The sequence below is a fragment of the Armigeres subalbatus genome, chromosome 2 (assembly GCF_024139115.2).
Source record: "Armigeres subalbatus isolate Guangzhou_Male chromosome 2, GZ_Asu_2, whole genome shotgun sequence".
NCBI classification, from domain to species: Eukaryota; Metazoa; Arthropoda; class Insecta; order Diptera; family Culicidae; genus Armigeres; species Armigeres subalbatus.
The window spans coordinates 386,655,891-386,677,095 of record NC_085140.1 but is presented as its reverse complement, the minus strand read 5'-3'; the positions used below and the strand labels follow the sequence as shown (position 1 = coordinate 386,677,095).

Sequence of the window (21,205 nt, the reverse complement as noted above, 5' to 3'; positions counted from 1 at the left end):
GTCGAGTCAGTTGATACATTGACAAAACGGAAGATTTTATCGATCATCGCTACTTTGTTTGACCCGTTAGGGTTCATAGGCGCTACTACGACCGCTGCAAAGGTGTTTATGCAGCTACTTTGGACGACCCTAGACAAAAGAGGTCAAAGGTTGGACTGGGACCAGCCATTACCTCCGACGGTGGGTGAGTCCTGGAGGAAATTTCACGTTCAACTGCCAATTCTCAACGAAATCCGGATAGAGCGATGCGTAATCATTCCCAACGTGGTGGATGTGCAGATCCACTGTTTCTCTGACGCATCGCAGAAGGCTTACGGCGCATGCCTATATATTCGCAGCCAAGCGGTGGACGGAAACGTGAAGGTTCAGCTGTTATCCTCGAACTCTAAGGTTTCCCCTCTTAAACCTCAAACAATTCCTCGTTTAGAACTCAGCGGAGCGTTGATCGCTGCTCAGCTCTTCGAAAAGGTGCGGCAAGCAACTAACCTTCAAGTTCGAACAACATTTTGGGTAGATTCTTCGTGTGCTCTACGGTGGATTCAGGCTTCACCTTCTACGTGGTCCACATTTGTCGCAAATAGGGTTGCGAAAATCCAGGAACTCACGGAAGGCTGTGTTTGGAGGCACGTAGCTGGTGTTGAAAACCCAGCAGATTTAGTTTCGAGAGGTATAGGACCAAAGGACATCGTTAACAACGGTTTCTGGTGGCACGGACCGAGCTGGTTAGCTAAAGAGCGAAGTAATTGGCCAAATTCAAATCCTGATCTAAAAGAAGAAGGCGAGGAGGAAAGAAGACGTACTGCAGTTGTCGTTACAGCATCAGCAGTGGCAGATTTCAACGAAGGTTTCATTTCCACAACGAATTCCTACACTACGTTAATTCGCCGCGTAGCTATTTGGCAGCGGTTGATACGATCGCTTCAAACACCGGAGGATCGTCCAAATGGGTTCTTGCGAGCAGATGAGCTACGGCAAGCAGAATGTACTCTGATACGGAAGGTTCAAGAAGAGGTATTTCCCGACGAACTACTGGCGGTTCGGAAAAAGGAATCAGTAGGAAGAAGGTCGCCACTACGATGGTATCACCCACATGTATGCGAAAATGGTATTCTCAGGGTTGGTGGGCGTTTATGTCACTCGGACGAACATTTCGATACCAAACATCCCATGGTACTTCCGGCAAGACACCGTTTGACCAGGTTGATTTTCGAGCATTATCATCTCCGATTGCTCCACGCCGGTCCGCAACTTCTTCTGGCAACGGTTCGGCAACGTTACTGGCCTCTTGGTGGAAGGAATGTTGCAAGGCAGGTGGTCCACAAATGCATAACGTGTTTCAGGTCAAAACCAAGACAAGTGCAGCAGTTCATGGGAGAGCTGCCGTCATCGAGAGTCACGGTTTCGCGTCCGTTTTCTAGGGCTGGAGTGGACTACTTTGGTCCGGTATATTTGCGACCAGTACCACGTAGGGCTGCTGTGAAGGCGTACGTAGCCATTTTTGTATGCATGTGCACAAAGGCAGTACACATGGAACTGGTTTCCGACTTATCCACGGAGAGATTCCTGCAAGCACTCCGACGTTTCATCGCGCGCAGAGGAAAGGCTACCGACTTGTATTCGGACAACGGTACGAATTTCGTTGGTGCCCGCAATCAGCTGAAAGAACTCTTTCGGCTTTGGAAACATCCCGATCATCGACGATTCGTGTCCACTTTTTGCGCCAGTGAAGGGATTAGCTGGCATTTCAACCCTCCCGGTTCTCCACACTTTGGAGGATTGTGGGAGGCGGCTGTACGGTCAGCTAAATACCACATTTTGCGAGTTATTGGCTCCAATCCAGTTTCTCACGAGGAGATGTCTACGCTCCTTGTACAAGTGGAGGCCTGCTTGAATTCCAGGCCACTGACTGCGATGTCTGATGACCCGGACGATCTTGAGCCTCTGACCCCGGCGCATTTCTTAGTTGGCAGTTTCCTACACTCACTTCCTGAGCCTGACTTACGGTCGCTACCCACGAATCGTCTTAGGCAGTACCATCTGACGCAGCAGCACCTTCAGCATTTTTGGGATAGATGGAAGAGAGAGTACCTCTGTCAGCTTCAAGGCAGGGCCAAACGTTGGTCACCGCCGGTACAATTTGAAGTCGGTCAGCTCGTCGTCATCCAGGACAAAAACCAACCACCGATGCGTTGGCGCATGGGTCGTATTGTACAAATTCACCCCGGCACAGATGGTGTCGTACGAGTCATAACCCTGAAAACGTCGTCAGGAGAATTGCGACGTGCAGTGGAAACCCTATGCCTACTGCCAACCTCTGAAACAGCTACCAGCCAAACTTAAACGCACACCGTCCACCCTTTCCCATCCAAGTCGAAGAGGATTTATTTATTTGCAAGTACAGAAATCAACATTTCAGGGTGGGCGAGAATGTCTGTGAGAGCCACCCTATGCATCTCGTAGTTTCAGCCACCAACAGCAGCAAAGCAAACCGTCGCCAGATCAGTGATAGATCATTGCAGATGGCTTTTGTTCTATCGGTTGCACGACGGCCGGCCAACGTACATGACCTAGGCCAACGATCACTTTGCCTTTCGATCGTGCCTTTGGTGACGTCATTGATATGAGATAGGCGATAGGAGAGTGATAACATCGGCTAGGTGATTTGAGCAGGAGATATGGGCTATCATAGCTTTTAGGTAGTACCAAACTCACCACATTGCTCGGGTTGGAGACATTAGAGAAATCAGGAGATTAGTTAGTTCGATTTCATCCACAGTCGGAAACGGTCCTGCGAGGCCGATTATACGTGTTTAGTTATAAGTTTTTTTTGTTAGAGTTAAGTCGAAATACATGTAGCCTGTTAGAGTCCGCGTTTCAATAAAGGTGTGTTTTTGATAAGTGCCGCGTGTGCGATTATTATTGTCCATGGAAGTACCACCGATCGAGCATCCCACCTATTCCGCTGAGCTATCATCGATGGTCCAGGTATCCTACAGGTTTGACATAATAATTTCTTCGGATTACTAAAGCAGCCGAAATATCGTAATCGATTTTTATGCACCGTTGTAAAATGTTACAAATCGCTTTCGAATGCACAAACGTATTACACGTTTTAGACAAATATATCACGTACAAAAACGGAGCGGGTAACAACACCTTCGTTCTCGATCGATCTGCGTGTGACAATGATTCACTTTACGGTGGCAAAGTAGAGCTTCATCACGCCTATTCCCTAACTATTAGTAAAAATTATCGAGAATGAAGCCGCCATACATAAGATTGTGCATATACCATCATTTTAATGTGTGGTATTTTTTATTATGGCTCTTCGAAATGAGACATAACAAAATAAGACTGGCACCACGATCCTAGTTTTAAAAAAACTTCTACTCAGTGAATCCAGCAGTCAATTCCCTACGAATGTCTTGAATACATTGTTTATCAATAAATGCCTAGCTAGCTAAATATAAGCGTGGCTACTACTCATCGTCACAGGGAACGCATCAGAAAAGTATTGCCAATAAGAAGAGAACTCACATCATTATCAGTGATGAAAGAGGCCTCTGCCTGACTGCACTACCATTCAAGGCTTCAAGACACGATGTCTGTTTGATCACTTGCACATGCGTTAAATAAGTGCGCCAATGCCTGATATGTAACGCGGCACCAAACAAAAATAGTCAACATGTGATACCACCACGACAGGATATGGCTTTGGTTGCCATTTCAGTGCTGATGGCGTATCAAGGTCACATATCGGAGGGGAGGGTCCATATTCCACGTGGGCAGGTTTAGGTCAACTTTAGATACCCCCTCCCCCTGCGTGGAATTGTTCTTTTCAAAAATTTGTATGTATGTATGCCGGAGAAAATGTTGGAATTTTTCGTTGAATGCAGCAAAATAAGGTAAGAATGGTTAAATAAACCATTGCATCATAACGTCATATGACACATTTTTTTACTCTTATTCAAATGGCGAGTGAAGTTTCATGAAAGCAATGTTTAAATTTTTTTATATGGAGTTTTTGGCTCGTGCAATCGTGTATTTATCAAGGCGAAGCATTGTCGGCACGGCCGGTAAATGGGAGACTCGGTGGCCGATTCGGTCGCGAGAAATGTGCCTAAGCGCCCTGATTTTGGAGGCGCGGGTAACCCCTTCAAGCAGTTTTTGCAGAGCAACGTGTCCGCCGAAAAAAGGAAGAAGCAGCAATCGCAGCTGCCGCAGGTGCAACCGGAGCGGAAGGAGAAGTGCCGGCCCGTGTTTGTGAAGGGCGAGGGCGTGAAAGTGATGCCGGCAAACAGGGACCATAATCAATCCGTCGTGGAGTTCCTCGAGGTCCACAAGTATGGAAACTACACTCATGACAACCCCGGCATGAAGGCGCTCAAGGCTTTGCTGCGAGGGCTCCACGACATGAAGGAAGAAGATCTCATTGCGGAACTCGAGAGCTGCGGCCTGAAGCCAGTGGCCGTGCACAAGATCGCTCGTCACGACAAGACGAGGAAATATCGCGACCAGCTTTACCTGGTCCACGTGGAGGAGGGCTCCACCACGTGGAAGGATCTGAAGTTGGTAGGCGTTGTTATAAATTACACCGTCGTTGACTGGGAGCGATATCGGCCAGTGCACTGCGATGTCACGCAGTAAACCAACTGCTTCAACTTCGGGAACGGCACCAGAAACTGCCGCATGAAACCAAGCTACAACAAATGTGGCGAACCCCATCTGCGGCGACAAACATCGGGCTACAACCAAGGACTGCTCTAAGCGGGCGGCGTTTTTAGAAATCCGGAAGAAGGCCTCCACCAAAAGAACCGTTTTTCTGCTCTCAACGAGGCAAACTTTCCGGCCATCCCGGCTCCCCGACGAGCGATACAAATACTTCCACCTTTGCAGCCACACAAACGGCTGGCGGCCGCTGCAGCATCAATTCAAGCTCCAACACCATACGCCCCATCCACCAGCGAATGGCCCCCACTTCCTCCCCCTGGATTCCATTGTCAGGACAATGAGCCCCTTCCGGCCGACAGCGACCATTCGCTGTACACATCGGAGCAGCTAGTTCCAATTTTCACCCAACTGGCAACACGACTACGCGGTTGCAAAACACGCTTCGACCAGATCTTCACCCTGGGCATGTTAGTCATTGAAAATGGCTGCTAGGGTGGGTCTTGTCAATTGGAAGGCTTGCTCACTTAAGAGCTCATTGAGCTGGCTGGTTGCCTCGATGAGAGAGAAAGATCTACGTGGCCTTCATCAGGTGAGTGTACATATTTCAAACTTCCGTGTGGTGAGACTGGATCGGTCCAACTCCAGGGGAGGAGGTGTGTCGGAGTAATCATCCTCATCGCGGCCCTCTGCCCAACTCAAGCCAAGGACATCGATGGCACATCGGCCGCTCTTCGGAGGGACATTGTCCAGCTTACGCGGCGAGGCAAGGTCAGTGCATCATTGCCGGTGACCTGAACGCGAAGCATCAAGCCTGGGGCAACAGTCGCGGCGCGGCAGTCGAAACTGTGCCATCTGGAGCAACGACATGGATGAAGGCCACTTCACGATCCTGAGCCCGGATTCCGCAACTGGGCCGAAATAGGTCGTCACTTTGTCAGTTGTCAGTCGTCAGTTCGCAAAATCTTGGAACAGAACATCATCAGTCCACACGAAGCAGCCGTTAACGAGCATGCTAACAACATCCATCTTATTCCCAACGACTTCTCGGAGGTGTTGGAGATCTCAGCTGGCGAATTGACGGCCTATATCAAATCATCGAAGAACATGAAGGCCCCAGGTTTCGATAACGTTCTGAGTCTCGAGCCCAAGCCCGTTCTTTGAGCACCTTTCGCTGATTTTTAATTAGTGCCTCCGGCTCAGCTACTTTCCATCGTCTTGGAAGTCAGCGAAAGTCATCCCCATCCGTTAGCCTGGGAAGGATTCTTTCTTCCCCAAAAGTTATCGTCCCATCAGCCTTTTCTCAGGGTTATCCAAGCTGTTCATCACCTGACTTGAGTCTGCCTAAAATCTTGCTCGAGAAACAGTTTGGTTTTCGACGCGGTCGATCAACCGTACACCAACTGACCCGAGTTAACCCTTTATAAGGCAGACGAATCTAAACAATAAATTAACAAAAACAACAATAGGACACAATGTTGACATGGTATTAAACTCAAATGTATGTTTGTTATACATTAAACAGTTCAGAAACATTGAAAAATTGGTGGCAATATAGTTGCCACTGCCCGTCAAGCGGGACAACATTGGTGGCAATATAGTTGCCACTGCCCGGCAAGCGGGAAAATATTGGTAAATAGTTGCCACTACCCGGCAAGCGGGACAACATTGGAGGCAATAATATAGTTGCCACTGTCCGGCAAGCGGGAAAACAGGGAATAACAAAAATAAATAAAAGATTTTTAAAAATTAGGTTTTATGTAAAACCAGTCAAATCAAGGTACGTTACATTTTTTGGTGAAGAGTCCCAGTTGGAAAACGCATTACCTATAAGTGAATTTTTTTTTTGCTGTTTTGTTCCACACAGTTGTGGTCGAAATACGTATCTGCAAAGATATCGAAAATTAATTGGTGGAATTAAATGGAGAGTACTTAATTCGTCTTAGATGGTTGAATACATTCCACTAAAAGAGCTTTATATATTTTTCTGGGGATGAAAAGCTTATTGCTTTGTTTTTTTGTGGGATGAATATCGGAACTATGGGATTAAGTCCAGGAGCAGTAACCCTAGTTGTTAAAAATCCGACGTATATGCACTTTTAATCAGTTAATATTGATGAAAACCTTAGGGTGTCCGTATTGTCCTTTAATAATCATATACCGTGACATGCCCTATTACCGTGGGGTTAAGGACATGTCCACAATAAATTCGCTATATAAAATTCAATTTGTAACAATCACCCTTGAAAACTATGTCACTTTTATCAATATTCAATACATTTGAAGAGAAAAATATGTTTTGCACTTCAACTCATAAAAAAAATGAAGAAAATAGTATTCGACATTTGACTCATGAATATGCCTAATACCGCGTACATTCCGATGAAGATTCCAAATACCGCGCAGAAAATTGCCTAATACCGTGCCCTATCAAACAAGCTCAAATGATGAGCTTAAGAGCACATTTACAATAAAATATGTAAATAATTTAATCATATACAAATTTCAATTAAATTATTAGGGCATACATACTAAAAAACGGCATAAACATAGATACCTACTGGGAAAAAAAACATTTCCTTGGGAAGTTAGCAATTTCTCAATATTGACGGTTTAAAAGCGTTTATTAATTTTTCAAAAAATTTACTACACATTTCTTTAGGTTTTAGATAGATGATATTCAATCGAGTGTCTAAGTAGATTTGAGGACAATGGGAGGATTTGTATTCAGTTGAAAATTACATTTCTAAAGGAAACTGCACAGGGAAAATATTTACGTCTATAGTCTGTGGTAAATATCGCATAAATGATATTGTATTCGTATGTGCTGAACGACACAATAAAGAAGATTTGTATGTTCATTAGATGTATACCATCTTCAAGTCTTCCAACAGAAGTTTTTCTTTGAGGAAGTATTGGAATAATACATATTGCAATATGTAATTCATCTGAATGATGCTTCCCTAGTAATCCTACGCATAAAATGTCGTAGATATTTAATATGAATGTTTCAATACCTATACGATATTGTCTAGTGGTCTATGTATTCAATATGATGGTTACGTTTTATTTTTCTGAGTATCAACTTCACGGTATAGCCTAGTCACGGTATTAGGCACTACTGGCGAAGAAGATGGCCTAATACCGCGACAATTGTTTTTATCAATAAAAATGCAAAAACAAGAAATTTAAATACCATTTCAGTACCCAGCTCATTTTTTATAGCTGTAAAACTGGGCTCAATGAGATATTGGAAGTAAATATCATTTAAAAATCAAGCTACAAGACTTGGAAATATAACCATAATTTTAAGCGTTTTGCTAAGCGGATGTAACTCTTGGCTGGTCGAGCCATACATTTTCACATTTATTTTTTAGCGCCTAATTTACGTCACAAATACCCGCAATAATAATTTGCTAACATTTTCTGATATATATATTTGTGTATTTCAACAAATAATGTGATGTGTATGACAGACAGTACCTCTATATTCATCATTTTGGATAAAATCCACGGTATTAGGCAATGCGCGGAATAAGGCAATCCATAAGACAGCTGCGATCAGCTGACGATTTTTGTTTACCTTGATTTTTTGACAGATTCTGACCGGACTGACATAACAATTCAAAGGAAATTGTTAAGCGCGGTTTACACCAGAAGTGAGTTCCGTTCAACTGCATACACAATTTGTTTTGATTTCGATTGTCAGTCCCATCGCTGAATGTCCTCATGGATAGCCTAATTAGGGCAGGTCACGGTAAAGTGCAAATAGCAAAAATGTGATGCCCAAAATACTGTATTTTATGCTTTGTATATAATTTGTTTTTTACCTTTTTTTTTTTTTTCCCTGTCCATGGATAAGGGGCTTGACGTTGATATTTCAAGTGTCTTAAAAAGATTTTTATTTTATTTTTATTTTTGTTATTTAATAGAGTGCTTTTTTCAAACAAAGGTTAAGTTCAACACTAAATTAAAAATTAAGATATTTTTCCATTTTTTATATCTCCTTCACAAGAATATCGTTATTTTAATGGTAATGGTTTGAAAATAAGCTCCGTAGAGAAACTTTTATCACATCTTACTTAAATAAGGTCAACAGTTATACCAAACACTTGAGGTACCATGCCTCCAAGTTAACTAATGGTTAGTGTCGCACGATCTAACAACAACTGCCTATTGGTAAATTTGGAGGTGCCGGCAGGGCTTAGTAGGGGTCTAACTAACATAACTCTAATACTAACAAGACCCTGAAACAAACGCTTATCCAAATAGCATACATCTATTTATACTTGTAGTAGTAACTAACAATAATTCATTTTGTACCCGTATACTGCCGTCATACGTATGTTTGTCCCATGTTTGCTGGGATTCCCTATATACATGGGACAGTTATGCGTATAACGGCAGTATAGCTGAAGTAGAAGTAGAATTTTAGTAGTGAAAAGTAGAATTTGTAGATTTACTAATTTGGCATTGGAGATAGTGAATGTATCTATTATATCTTCTCGGTAATCTTTTTATTTTAGTCTCTCTAGCTGCATGGATCAACGCAAAAAAACTGTTTCTCTCTTCCTTCTATTAGGTTAGTTAGAAAAATTAGCGGATATATAGGGGACATGACTTAGTGTTTCTCGTATTAAGACAAATTCGCTGACCTTCACCTTATAATAAAATAAATGACCGATAGTAAAATAAATGACTGAAATTTAATGATATCAAATAAATAATAAAAAACGAAAATAAATACATGACCATCGGTGGACAGAAAGACAAGAGACAGAGTTCTGTTTAGAATAGTTAATTGAGACCATTGCACTCACAAGATAGAGAATAACTAGTACCACTATTATTGCTACAAGACTAATAACTTAAGAAATGAGGATAGACCATATGATGCGTTCATCCACTATTATATTGAATATTGTATACCCTGAATCTGAATAACTGAATTTTAGACCTCATTATTTTAATAAATAATAAAGGTTTGAATATTAGAAAAGGGAATAGAACTTGACAAAAAAAGCAATTACGGAACAACTGGACAGAAATTTTGTATAATGATCACTATTAGACTACTGAAACTTTAACATATGACATTACTGTGACTGATAGGATACAATTAACTCGACGACGTATTGACAAACATCCGATACTCAACCGTGTTAAAATAAGGGAAGCTCTTCAATGTGTCCATTTATTACAATAGTACTTAAATTAATCTATTTTGAAACTACCCTACCAGAATGATATCATTACATCTTTATTCGAAATTGTTACTTGAAATGGCAACAGTACCACCCGTTGTCAACATAGACTACTATTAGGTATTGAATGTCGGCTCCAAGTAACTAATAATTAAATTTACATGTTAACTACTTATTCAGAAAACATCTATGTACATGTTGAGCTTCCATTATTTGTTCGGTTTATAATTGACAGACTGTAGATAGAAAGAATAATGTTTCGGTATGATCACAATACAAACCCAGGCCGCAGTGACCTAGTGAGCAACATAGCTTGAGTCGTCTGCTAGTATTGTGTATCACATGGAGAGCCCAGCCGAGATACCAGTCTATTAAGACTACAACTGGTCAACTCTCGAAAAAAAAAAAAAAAAAAAAAATTTGTTTTTTACCTTTTTTTTCGGAGGTAAATATTATATGAATAGCCAATAGTGCAAAATTATATGACTACCATAACATCGATTGCAAAAATTGGCTCAGACCCTTTCATTCTTATCACATTGGCAACCAATCCCCCAGATTCCAATAAAAATTTCGCATGAACTTGTGGCGATCTAAAATCTGGAAAAATAAGAGCACCTAGTTTCTGGATGGTCCCATATCGTGAACATGGAAACTTAAGTCAATGGATCGATTAACAACTGTATACAAATTTCTTATGGAGCGATAAATTTAGGATTAGAAGATAACTTGTAGCTTTCACTTTCGGTTCATTGATAAAACAAATAGTAACAAAAAATTGTTTTCAATTCCATTTTTATTCCAATTGTTTAATTTCAAAAATAACTTATACTATTAAAGCAAGATAATAAGTTCTTTGTATAACTTTTATTACAACACTTTTAATTAGAATACTTTCCATCCAAGTATATTTTTACTACTGATTATACACCGAAACTGAAACAGCGTAAGCATCAATAAAACAGAATCATAACGCAACTATGTAATCAACAATTATTGTAAGAGTTAAATGTGTACTGGCACGTGTAACAACAGCTGAGAGCGATCGTCGAACACTGCCAGGCAAATTTCGCATTGAAATACTTGTACCAGGGGTACAGAAGGATCTTCTAGTTGCTGTAGATTGGATCCTTCACTTTCGCCATCATCGGTTGCCAAGGGATCTTGTTGCAATGGTTCTTGTTTGGGGTTGAGCAACGTCATCGACGAAGAGGGAGATGGCTGATGATGTAGGTCATTCAGCAGCATGGCGGACAGTTTGTCCGGGCTGTCTTTTTCCTGTTTAATGTTGATGGATGAGTGCGAGTCTGGAGTATATGCTTCCCGTAGGAAGTTGACTTCCCGTTCCAACTGACGCCGGGTTAGACGTTGACTGCGTAGAGCTGAAGTGAGCGATTTCTGAGCAGTTTCCTTGTTGATTTTCTTTAGCTGCTGCTTGCGATTACCTTTTCGAGATTTTGGCACGAAATCGTCTTCATCGTCATCGTCCTGCTCATCTTGGCTGTTGCTGTAGTGACTAGTTTTGGGCGTGGCCATGATGACCGCCGGTGGCACGTTGTTGTTAGTGTTTTTAATGGGAGAACGAAGAATTTCTTCTAGGTCGTTGACGATATCGCTGTTGTACTTGTCGATATATTTGTCCTTGCGAGAGATTTCCATTAGGAGGTTTTGATTCAAAAGATCTTCGTAGTTAGGGACCTCTTGGTGGTGGCGTTCGGTATTGCTGCTGGATAATGCATCTAAAGCATCTTGGTTTGCTTCCGATTGGTCTTCTCCGTCGTCTTCTCGTCCATCGTCCAGAAGGGGAAAGCTTTCGGATGAAATCTTGTCGGATGGAATTTCCCGATAAGTTGGTACCGTGCGGTTTTTTGATCTTTTAAAATCGAGAGTAGAGTATGAATTAGTAGTGCTTTCCGTCTTAATGTCTTTAGTAATGACGGTCTTCGTTTTGCGCTTTCCGTCATTAACAGTTATGCGTGTTTTTTGAGTATGTATCATACGAGGCCTTGATCCAGATGATGATGAACTGGGTTGGTTTGCACAATTTGATCCAGGAGAATTTGATTGCTTTGATACACGCCCTTTAGGAGATTCCGTTTTGATATATTTTTTCTCACTGTTGGAGACGAGTACAACATTGCTTAGTAGATTTATCCCGTTGTCATTTACGGTAGAGGACTTGCTATCAACGGATGTTGCAGCTAAAAGGTCATACGAACTTATGTACTTAGGAGATGCTATTAATTGAGTGTTTGAATTTCCAGTTCCGTACTCTAGCAAAACGTCAGCAGGATTTCTAAGTAAATCTTCGTCTTCACCATGTTCTTGTTCTGCTACTTCGTATGTAACTTTGGTTTCTTTCTTCCTACCTTTTCCGACATAAGGTGATTTTTCCTCATCATGAGCATTCACCTTTTTTCGCCGTCTATACTTTCTGGGAAACGTAGCCGGTTGTCTTTTCATGGCCGTATTCATATCGCTGTGCTGGATCAGATGTTGTATCAGCTGCATGGAGGTTTCGAACAGTTGACTACAAACGGCACAAAAGTATGGTTGTGTGGTGGTACCTCGTTTGCTGTCTGGTGCGGAGTGATGAGAGCGTATGTGCTCTCGGAGAACCACTCGCTGATTGAAGGCACGTGGACATACGGAACAACCATACGGCTTTTCACCGGTATGCACTCGCTCATGTTTGCGCAATGTTCCTCCATCGGCAAAGGCTTTCCAACAGAAGCTGTAGGAAGAGTAATAGAAACATTAATTTAGTATGAACAAAAAGAGATGGTTTAGATTATTAGTTGAAGGTAAAATAAAAAAAAAAAACGAATTTTAATTTAATAAAACGTTTACCAAAATCAAAGAATTCATGGTAATTATTGCTTTTATAAACGTTTCGTGTTTTTCGATTTTCTAAACATGTGATGAAACAGCCTTATTTACAGACACGAAACATTAAAAGAAGGTACATGCTCATAGTAGTAACAAATGTATCTTAATTTTATTAATGTAGTTGATGTTTGAAGAACAATTTAAGAACATTGTTGTTTATCCAGTCTTTAACTCAAGTCTAATTATCATAGGGTTATGTTAACTATTAACCGCTATGAACTTTACTCTAAACATGAATAGGTACAGGTACGTTATTATTCATTTACAAATCGTTTGGTATTTTTTGTACTTATGATTCAGATGTTCAACTTACCGGCACCCGTACGGCCGCTCCCCGGAGTGAATCCTCAAGTGAATTTGCTGTGACGACCGAGAGCCAAAAGTTTTGCCGCACTCATGACAGGGGAACTGTTTGGTTTTCGTATGCGAGTGGCGATGGTTCATCAGACTGCGGCCATCTGGAAACTCTTCCTGACATATCTCGCAAAGAACCGTTTTGTTACGATGGGAAACCATGTGTCGTTTGAGGCGGGCCTTGTTGTGAAACGCTTTACCACACTTGGAGCAACTGTGCCCGCCAAAGTGCTTGGTACGTTGCCGCGAGTGCTCGGAGGTGTGCTTCAGTAAGACTGCGTGATTCTTGCATGACTTCCCGCATATCATGCAAGAAGTTTCTGTCAGCTCTGGACTGTGCTGTTTCTGGACATGTTCTTTAATTACTCGTTCTTCTTCGAAAGTCTCTCGGCAAAGTTGGCACTTGAATATTTCAGAGCGTGCGTGCACTTCTGCGTGGGCTAGCAAATCCAACGCCTCCATAAATGTTTCTCCACATACGTTACAGGACAGCGGTTGTTGGGATTCAACTTCTTCCATTTGATTGTCCGTTTCTTCATCATCTTCATCTTCTTCCTCCATCATTTGCTGTTGATGCTGATGACGTTGTCGCACGATCTGACTTATCGGTTCGACTTTTGTCTCTCGCACTGTGTGAACCTGTCTTATGTGGCGTTTTAGTAATTCCTGTTTTGGGAACATTATACCACAGCTGTCGCAATAGTACTGCCCCTCGATATCCTCTTCGACAGAGGGAAGGTCCTCTTCGGCATTTTCCAGAAAAGTCGTTGCTGTTTGAAGTGTGGATAACTCTGTTGAAACTGCTACCAAATTAGCCGCATGTCGCTGTCTGATATGCTCCTGTAGCATTACTCGATCCCAAAAACGATGTCCACATGTTTCACAGTCGAAAGGAGAATCGCCCCCGTGAATTCGGGCATGTGAAGCTAGCGCTTTCTCCCGAGCAAATGAAATACCACATTTTTGGCAAACGAATGGCTTCCTATCGTCAGTCACAGGATACCTCGGCGGAAGGTTAACAAAGGGTTCCACCGATGGGTTGAATTTGGTTTCCTGATGCTGTCTCTGGCGTCTATTGATGGCAGATCTTTTACTCGATTTGGAATTACTGGGCTTTGATCGGGACTTTTTCGGTATTTTCGTCGTTGATGCAAGCGGTGGCTTATAATGCATGGGCGTAGGAATTAAAAGATCATCTTCATCTTCCGAGAATGATCGTCGTTTTAAATTGGGTGGTGGAGATCTTGACAGATCATATTCAACTGTAATAAAATAAATCAAAATGATATAAAATTGGTTATAAATATTACGCATAAGATTACTTACATTCATCTGTATCATGTCGCATCGTATCCTCCTGATCAACGGGGGCAAAAGCGTGTAATTTAAGATGGTTTAATAAATCACCCCGTCGCATATACTGAGCTCCACACAAATTACACACGTGTGGCCTATCGTTAGAGTGGGCAATCATATGGTTCATTAGATTTGACTTTTTTCTAAACCGTCGACTGCAAAAATCGCACGGATATGGTCGTGAGGTGGTATATTCATCCTGATCTGTAGGAAGTGGCACCGAAATATCATCTTCGGTTCCACCGATCACCGTTGTTGCACCCAACTGATCCACCGTCACTTGGACGCACTCCTGTCCGTCGGTTTGAACCCAGTCGTCGGTAATGACTTCCTCAGTCACCTCACACTCCATATATTCTTGTCCCTGTTGCACCACTTGCTGGTGCATGTCTTCTGACTGTACGTGAACCACTTCACCCTGGATCAACGAACCGTCATCAGCAGCCATGTAGATTAGGTTTTCTGGAGGTATTTGGTCGATGCGTCCAATGTCGTTTTCATCTACAAGGAACTCTTGGCCGTCGTGTGTTTGCAATATGATGTGTTCCGCCTGACCGGTCAAGGCGGAATTGCTGCTGAGGTTCGTTGATACAGTTTCGATCAATTGAGCTGGCCCCTGTCCGGGTATATTTATGATCTTCATCTTGGTGTTCGGCTGGGAGGGATCCCAAATGGTGAACGATGTAGGATCCATCATAGGTTCTGGAATCGAAAGGTTGGTTGAGAACGAATTTATTCACTCATTGGTATTTTTATCATATTCTCATATTTATACATTTTTGATCAATTTATTTACACATAATTTTTGAACTAAATTTTAATTAAAACCGGCGACTATATAGTAAATTGAATTGTTTCGTAACAAAACATGGCATTTTAAAATATGCATGGATTTTGTTTTGTATGATTAGACTATAGGAAATTCTTATTCTTTTTGTATGTTTGGTAACAATATTCCTTGTTTTTTTGGAATATTTGCCTTGCATTTTTAATAGATTAAAAATGAATCGCTTATTAAAATCGATGTTTACTATCTCATTCATTAGAAATAATCATTGATCAAAACAGGCCATTGTTTACCAGCTGGTGCGGCACACGATTTCAATATAGTTTATTCTTCATTGATAAAAATAATTATTGAGCATGTTTATGTGTGTGAGTCTCTCTTTGCTCTCTCCTGAAAGCTCGGAAAAGTGAGCGTAGTGCAGTTGTAATTGTAGCAAAAACGTTTTATTCACCTATTGGTGTGCGTGTATTCAAGCAACCAGAAAAGCAATCATGGAGGAATGTCTACTCCGATTGAAGTGAAATGCAATTTCTAACCTGAAATCCACGAATATATTTTTCTGAGGTTATGGACCAAGAATGAGGTTATAGCATTGATTGCATTCCCAGTCAAAACAAACCACCCGCTACACCCCAATCAGCTGATTGTAAACAACAACAATGGAACAAAACTGCAGAAAACTTACCCGAAGAAAATATCGCCAAATCACCACGCCGAATCTACTGCTGCGCCATAGGCGACCGATACTGCCCAACTAATATGTATCAGAGGAAAAACCACTGAAGACGAACAAAATCGTCGGAAATCACTTCGAACCAACCAGCTTTGGTCCTAATACCTACTTCTTGTTCTTAGCACTTTACGGGAAATGTCTTTTTGGATTGCGACTGCCGCACACTACGTTACATCACCACGTTTTCGGGCGACCTGCTGAAAGGTCAAAAGCAGTCACTTTGGCTTTCTTGGTTCCGGAATTTTTATCATCTTTCAGTATGGACCAAGTTCAACTTTATATTGCACTCGGTGTCGGGACTAAATTTCCTTTATTTGGATGAACATAACCACGAAAAAAATTTTGCTTGCGCGAAGTGACGACGACGGCAACTAACTACGAACCAACACACACCACAGAGTACAGAATACGAGCCGATCTTCTGTAGTGAGAGGTCAGTGGTTGTGGCTTGTGTGTTTACACTCGTATAATCGCTCGCTGTCGCAAATACTATTGAGGGAATTGAGAGCATATCCTTGAATGGTGTACTATAGCGTATACGTGATTGAAGTGTTGGTCACGAAAGCTGAGAACACGTGTGCGAAAGTACCGTAGAAGTAACACACATGGGACTGCGGGGACTGCTTACTTCTTTACATTGATAATATAATTATATAGATTATAGGGTAAAATGCCCAATAGTGGACCCCCTAGTACCGAAATTTTGCTCTTCCTGGCATAAGGAGTGGAAATTTTCAAAATATTAATTTTGCGTGATATCTAATTCCAAGCTCTGCATCTCCTCTTCACGATACATACATAGGGTCTGTCTCATTTGGAGAATTAAACTGAAATTAAACTTAAAAGTGACATTTCAATAATTATCAAATAACCCTGCCCGCAGAGCAAGATTACTTTTGACAGATATCGAATCATTTTCCATCGATGTCTTATTTGAATTGCTGGGCAGCACCAGCCATTCTTATTACCGGGTTATTTGCTAATTTTCGAACTGTCACTTTTAAGTTTAATTCTCCAAATGAGACAGACCCATAAAACACTCAAATACTCGGCGTTATTCTTTGAAATTAACATTGTAAAGTCGGACTGAATTTGTCCTATAGTAGACCCCCTGGGGGTCCATAATAGGAAATTGCTTCCCTTTAGTCGACACTTCATTTGATTTTCATGTTTCGTTTCGGGACGTTCTTCTTCCCTATTATGGACCCCCCAAAATATTCCTATAATGGACACTCTCGTGTACGTGTTTATTTTTTATAGAATTGTAAAAAATCAGCTAATTTTACTTTCCATAGCATGTTCAATGCATGTAATCAAATGATAGGACTGTAAGGTAGGTTCTCCCGATGGAATTTCATAGCAAAATGTTTCCATTGTGCTGTAATAATGAAAAAATGGCTGGAGGGTCCACTATTGGTTGGGGGTCCACTATTGGGCACTTTACCCTATATGGATGGTGTCAGCGGTATGTACACCGTGATCAATAGATGAATCCAAGTAAAAATAAAAAGAAGACACACGACAATGTTGATTTTGACAGAACCTACAGCACAGCATGAGAAAATAATTTTAAAATGGTTATAATTAATTTTAGACAAATTGTAATTAAAATTGATTGATGTACGATACGGAAAAAGTTTTGAATTACATAGTTGAAAGCTTATACTAAGGATTGTAACAGTTTTGTTTCAAGAAATTTCAATTTTAAGCCACAGTGCAATTTTGCCCATCCTCATTCAAGTAAATAAAAAATACATACGATTCAAACGTTGCCACCGAGCAATGTAGAGCGCATTTTCTCTACCTATGCACTATAAAAGAGCCGCCGTTCGTCACATCGAGGTCAGAAAGTTCCCGTCGATAGGCAAATATCGACCAGCAGCAGCTGCAGCCGAAAACCCAAGCCTGGGTAGGATGGATTCGCATCGGGCGATCATCGCATCGTTTGCCGTTGATCATTTGGCTGATCGCAGCTCGCAGCAGGCCGTGCTCTCGGCATCGTACTGCATACCCGCCCACCACCAACGGTCAGCAGGAGTCGGTTGGGACTTGTAGTTGTCACTACAACCGAAATTTTAAGAGTAATTAAATAATTTTGCAACATGTGGTGTGGCTGAGAGGGGCGAGTGGTATTATACGCACAACTGGAACCGACCGCAATGCGGTTGGTTCTTTGGAGTTGCTGAGTCAACTCAATTTTGTGTATAAATGTGGTGAGATAGTTTGAATCGGAATAGTTTTGAGGAATGAATAAAGTGAATGTGGCTCGATTGTTAAATTGAAAGTGAAGAGAACAGATTCCGCAATAACGGTTTTCGGACCACGACGTGGCCGACTAGCAAGCTGGGCAAATTAAAATGAATCTTGGCAATTCCTTTCGAGGAATTGGCGCAAAAGCCAAGTTTTTAAGCGGAATTTGTTCGTCTTCACTATTTTGATAATTTTATGATGACTCCACCGGAATAAACCGTTACATTTGGCGCCCAACGTGGGGCACAATAGGCTAAATAAGGTCATCTGGTGGAGTGTTGTGTAATTTTGAATAATGTTATTTTAGGAAATTTTTAGTTTTCACAAAGTGGTGAAACATGGTTTTTGTGTAAAATAAAGTCTTCTGCGACAGATCAGATGCATTCTCAGGTCATTAAAAGTCTTCGATGTAAGTTTCGGAGCATTCAGTACAAAAATCTTCTGTGAAAGACCAGAAGTACTCAAGTCTTCGACAGTTAGTTTGGAGCATTTTTGTAGTTTAAAAAGTCTTCTGCGAAAGAACAGATGCATAAAAGTCTTCGGCATTTGCTTGGAGCACCATTTCGTAGCATTAATTTTTTTGATTAGGTTTAGTATTACTTAATAATATAAAATTTCCTAAAGCAAATTTTCTCTTTTTTACCCCGGGAAAAAATGAATGTAACAGTTTTGTTTCAAGAAATTTCAATTTTAAGCCACAGTGCAATTTTGCCCATCCTCATTCAAGTAAATAAAAAATACATACGATTCAAACGTTGCCACCGAGCAATGTAGAGCGCATTTTCTCTACCTATGCACTATAAAAGAGCCGCCGTTCGTCACATCGAGGTCAGAAAGTTCCCGTCGATAGGCAAATATCGACCAGCAGCAGCTGCAGCCGAAAACCCAAGCCTGGGTAGGATGGATTCGCATCGGGCGATCATCGCATCGTTTGCCGTTGATCATTTGGCTGATCGCAGCTCGCAGCAGGCCGTGCTCTCGGCATCGTACCGCATACCCGCCCACCACCAACGGTCAGCAGGAGTCGGTTGGGACTTGTAGTTGTCACTACAACCGAAATTTTAAGAGTAATTAAATAATTTTGCAACATGTGGTGTGGCTGAGAGGGGCGAGTGGTATCATACGCACAACTGGAACCGACCGCAATGCGGTCGGTTCTTTGGAGTTGCTGAGTCAACTCAATTTTGTGTATAAATGTGGTGAGATAGTTTGAATCGGAATAGTTTTGAGGAATGAATAAAGTGAATGTGGCTCGATTGTTAAATTGAAAGTGAAGAGAACAGATTCCGCAATAACGGTTTTCGGACCACGACGTGGCCGACTAGCAAGCTGGGCAAATTAAAATGAATCTTGGCAATTCCTTTCGAGGAATTGGCGCAAAAGCCAAGTTTTTAAGCGGAATTTGTTCGTCTTCACTATTTTGATAATTTTATGATGACTCCACCGGAATAAACCGTTACAGGATACACCTGTGGTACTTGTACCATGGTACAAGAGGACAAGAAAATTATTCCAAGACTATCTTTGGTAAAGACACAGATAACAGATGTTGAGGCTGGCATGCCATACGTGTGTAAACATCCGCAACCGTTAATTCAAATGTATTTTAAATTGGGACCGCGTTTGGCAATCGATTGGAGATGGCGCAAGGATCATTGTTATTGAAAACGCAGCCCGATTGCGGCTGTCAAATGCATTGGCTGCGTTCGACGGTTGTAATTCAGCTGCATCCTTAGGTACTGCCGCAATCAGTTGAGTAGATGGCAGTAGTGGGTCAACGTATATCAATTCAAAAGTTTACACAGGATTTTCAATAACATTTGTTCTAGCTTCAATGTCTATTATCTGTGGTAAAGACAATAATTGGTATGGTACACCCAAACAAATCTGCACGTTGTTTCTACCTGAAAAAGTACGTAGATTTTTTCCACCTGAAATTCACGTAACTTTTACCTGATTTTTCGATAGAATTTTCATTCTACGTGAAAATCAGGTAAGTTCTACCTGAGTTTTGGATAGAATTCACCGGACACGTAAGTTTCACCTGAATTTTCTGAAGCATTTGCTGTTACGTGTGCACGTAAAATGTACCTGAAAATTCAGGTGGAAACAACGTTTAGATTATTTGGAGTGTACTCATTTCAAGATTCTTGTACCATGGTACTTATACCACCAGTGTGTCATTAGTATTATCTCAATTTTTTTGTATATTTTCTAAAAAATGTATCTATATAATATAGTTAAGAGCGGAGCAGTATGGATACGTTTGCGTGCGTGTTGACAATTTTCCCATGGAAAATCTGCCAAAACGCATGCAATAAACATATCCATTCTGCTCAGCTCTTTAGAAACTTTTCCGTATCATACATCATTCAGATTTAAGGTGACTCGGGGAGGCACACAAACACCGTGTTATTTCTCCTATCTTTCGTCTCTTTCTAGCATCATTAGAGTAGAGTGGGGCAAGAGTGCGCGTGGGGTAAGAGTACGTTTTCGATTTTTTGAAGTAATAAAAAAAGATAAACTAGCAACACTGCATCAGTTTGACAGGTATTCTGGCCAACTATTATCATGTGTAATTGTAAACGATTTGAATAAACAACAAGGGAGATATGGAGTTAGATAACTTTTTGGTCATTTTGCTAAAAATAATTGAGTTTCCGCAACTAGTATTTCATTACCATATATACGTTCAATCAGGTGAACATTATACCATTTCGATAACCTATTGTATAGAGTACTTTATGGAACAGAACACCAATCCGTTTGGTTTTCCAAGAAGTCAAAACCATTACTTGAATCATTTTTGGAACTGTGGGGTAAAAGTACGCAGGAATCGGTGGGGCAAGAGTACGCATATGAATCTTCAAGTTATGATGTCAAACCCGTATCTCCGGCCGTAATAAAACTTCTTGCAAAGCGTAAAGATCAACAACTAAGAAAAAAGGGACAGAATTCGAAATT

General features: G+C 41.3%; 3 protein-coding genes across 3 annotated transcripts in view; 1 reads left to right on the top strand and 2 right to left on the bottom strand.

The window, feature by feature from the left end:
* The window catches only part of LOC134213175 (uncharacterized), a 70,331-nt gene that overhangs the window by 10,631 nt on the left and 38,495 nt on the right, over positions 1-21,205 (bottom strand). The window lies entirely within an intron of this gene.
* Positions 1-21,205, top strand: part of LOC134213174 (dnaJ homolog subfamily C member 7) — a 38,232-nt gene that overhangs the window by 8,190 nt on the left and 8,837 nt on the right. The window lies entirely within an intron of this gene.
* LOC134213173 (zinc finger protein 27-like) lies at positions 10,651-16,403 on the bottom strand. Its single transcript, XM_062691857.1, has 4 exons — positions 15,944-16,403; positions 14,442-15,173; positions 13,075-14,377; positions 10,651-12,606 (listed from the first exon to the last, which is right to left on the bottom strand). The coding sequence occupies exons 2-4, from the start codon at positions 15,166-15,168 to the stop codon at positions 10,878-10,880; spliced, it is 3,759 nt and encodes a 1,252-aa protein (XP_062547841.1). The 5' UTR covers positions 15,169-15,173; positions 15,944-16,403; the 3' UTR covers positions 10,651-10,877.

Bases quoted from the DNA above. Each gene is read 5' to 3' on its own strand.
- LOC134213173 (XM_062691857.1), bottom strand. From the start codon at position 15,168: ATGATGGATCCTACATCGTTCACCATTTGGGATCCCTCCCAGCCGAAC. The intron at 14,378-14,441 runs GTAAGTAATCTT...ATTTTATTACAG, and splicing joins GCGACATGATACAGATGAAT to TTGAATATGATCTGTCAAGA. The intron at 12,607-13,074 runs GTAAGTTGAACA...CTCTTCCTACAG, and splicing joins GAGCGGCCGTACGGGTGCCG to CTTCTGTTGGAAAGCCTTTG.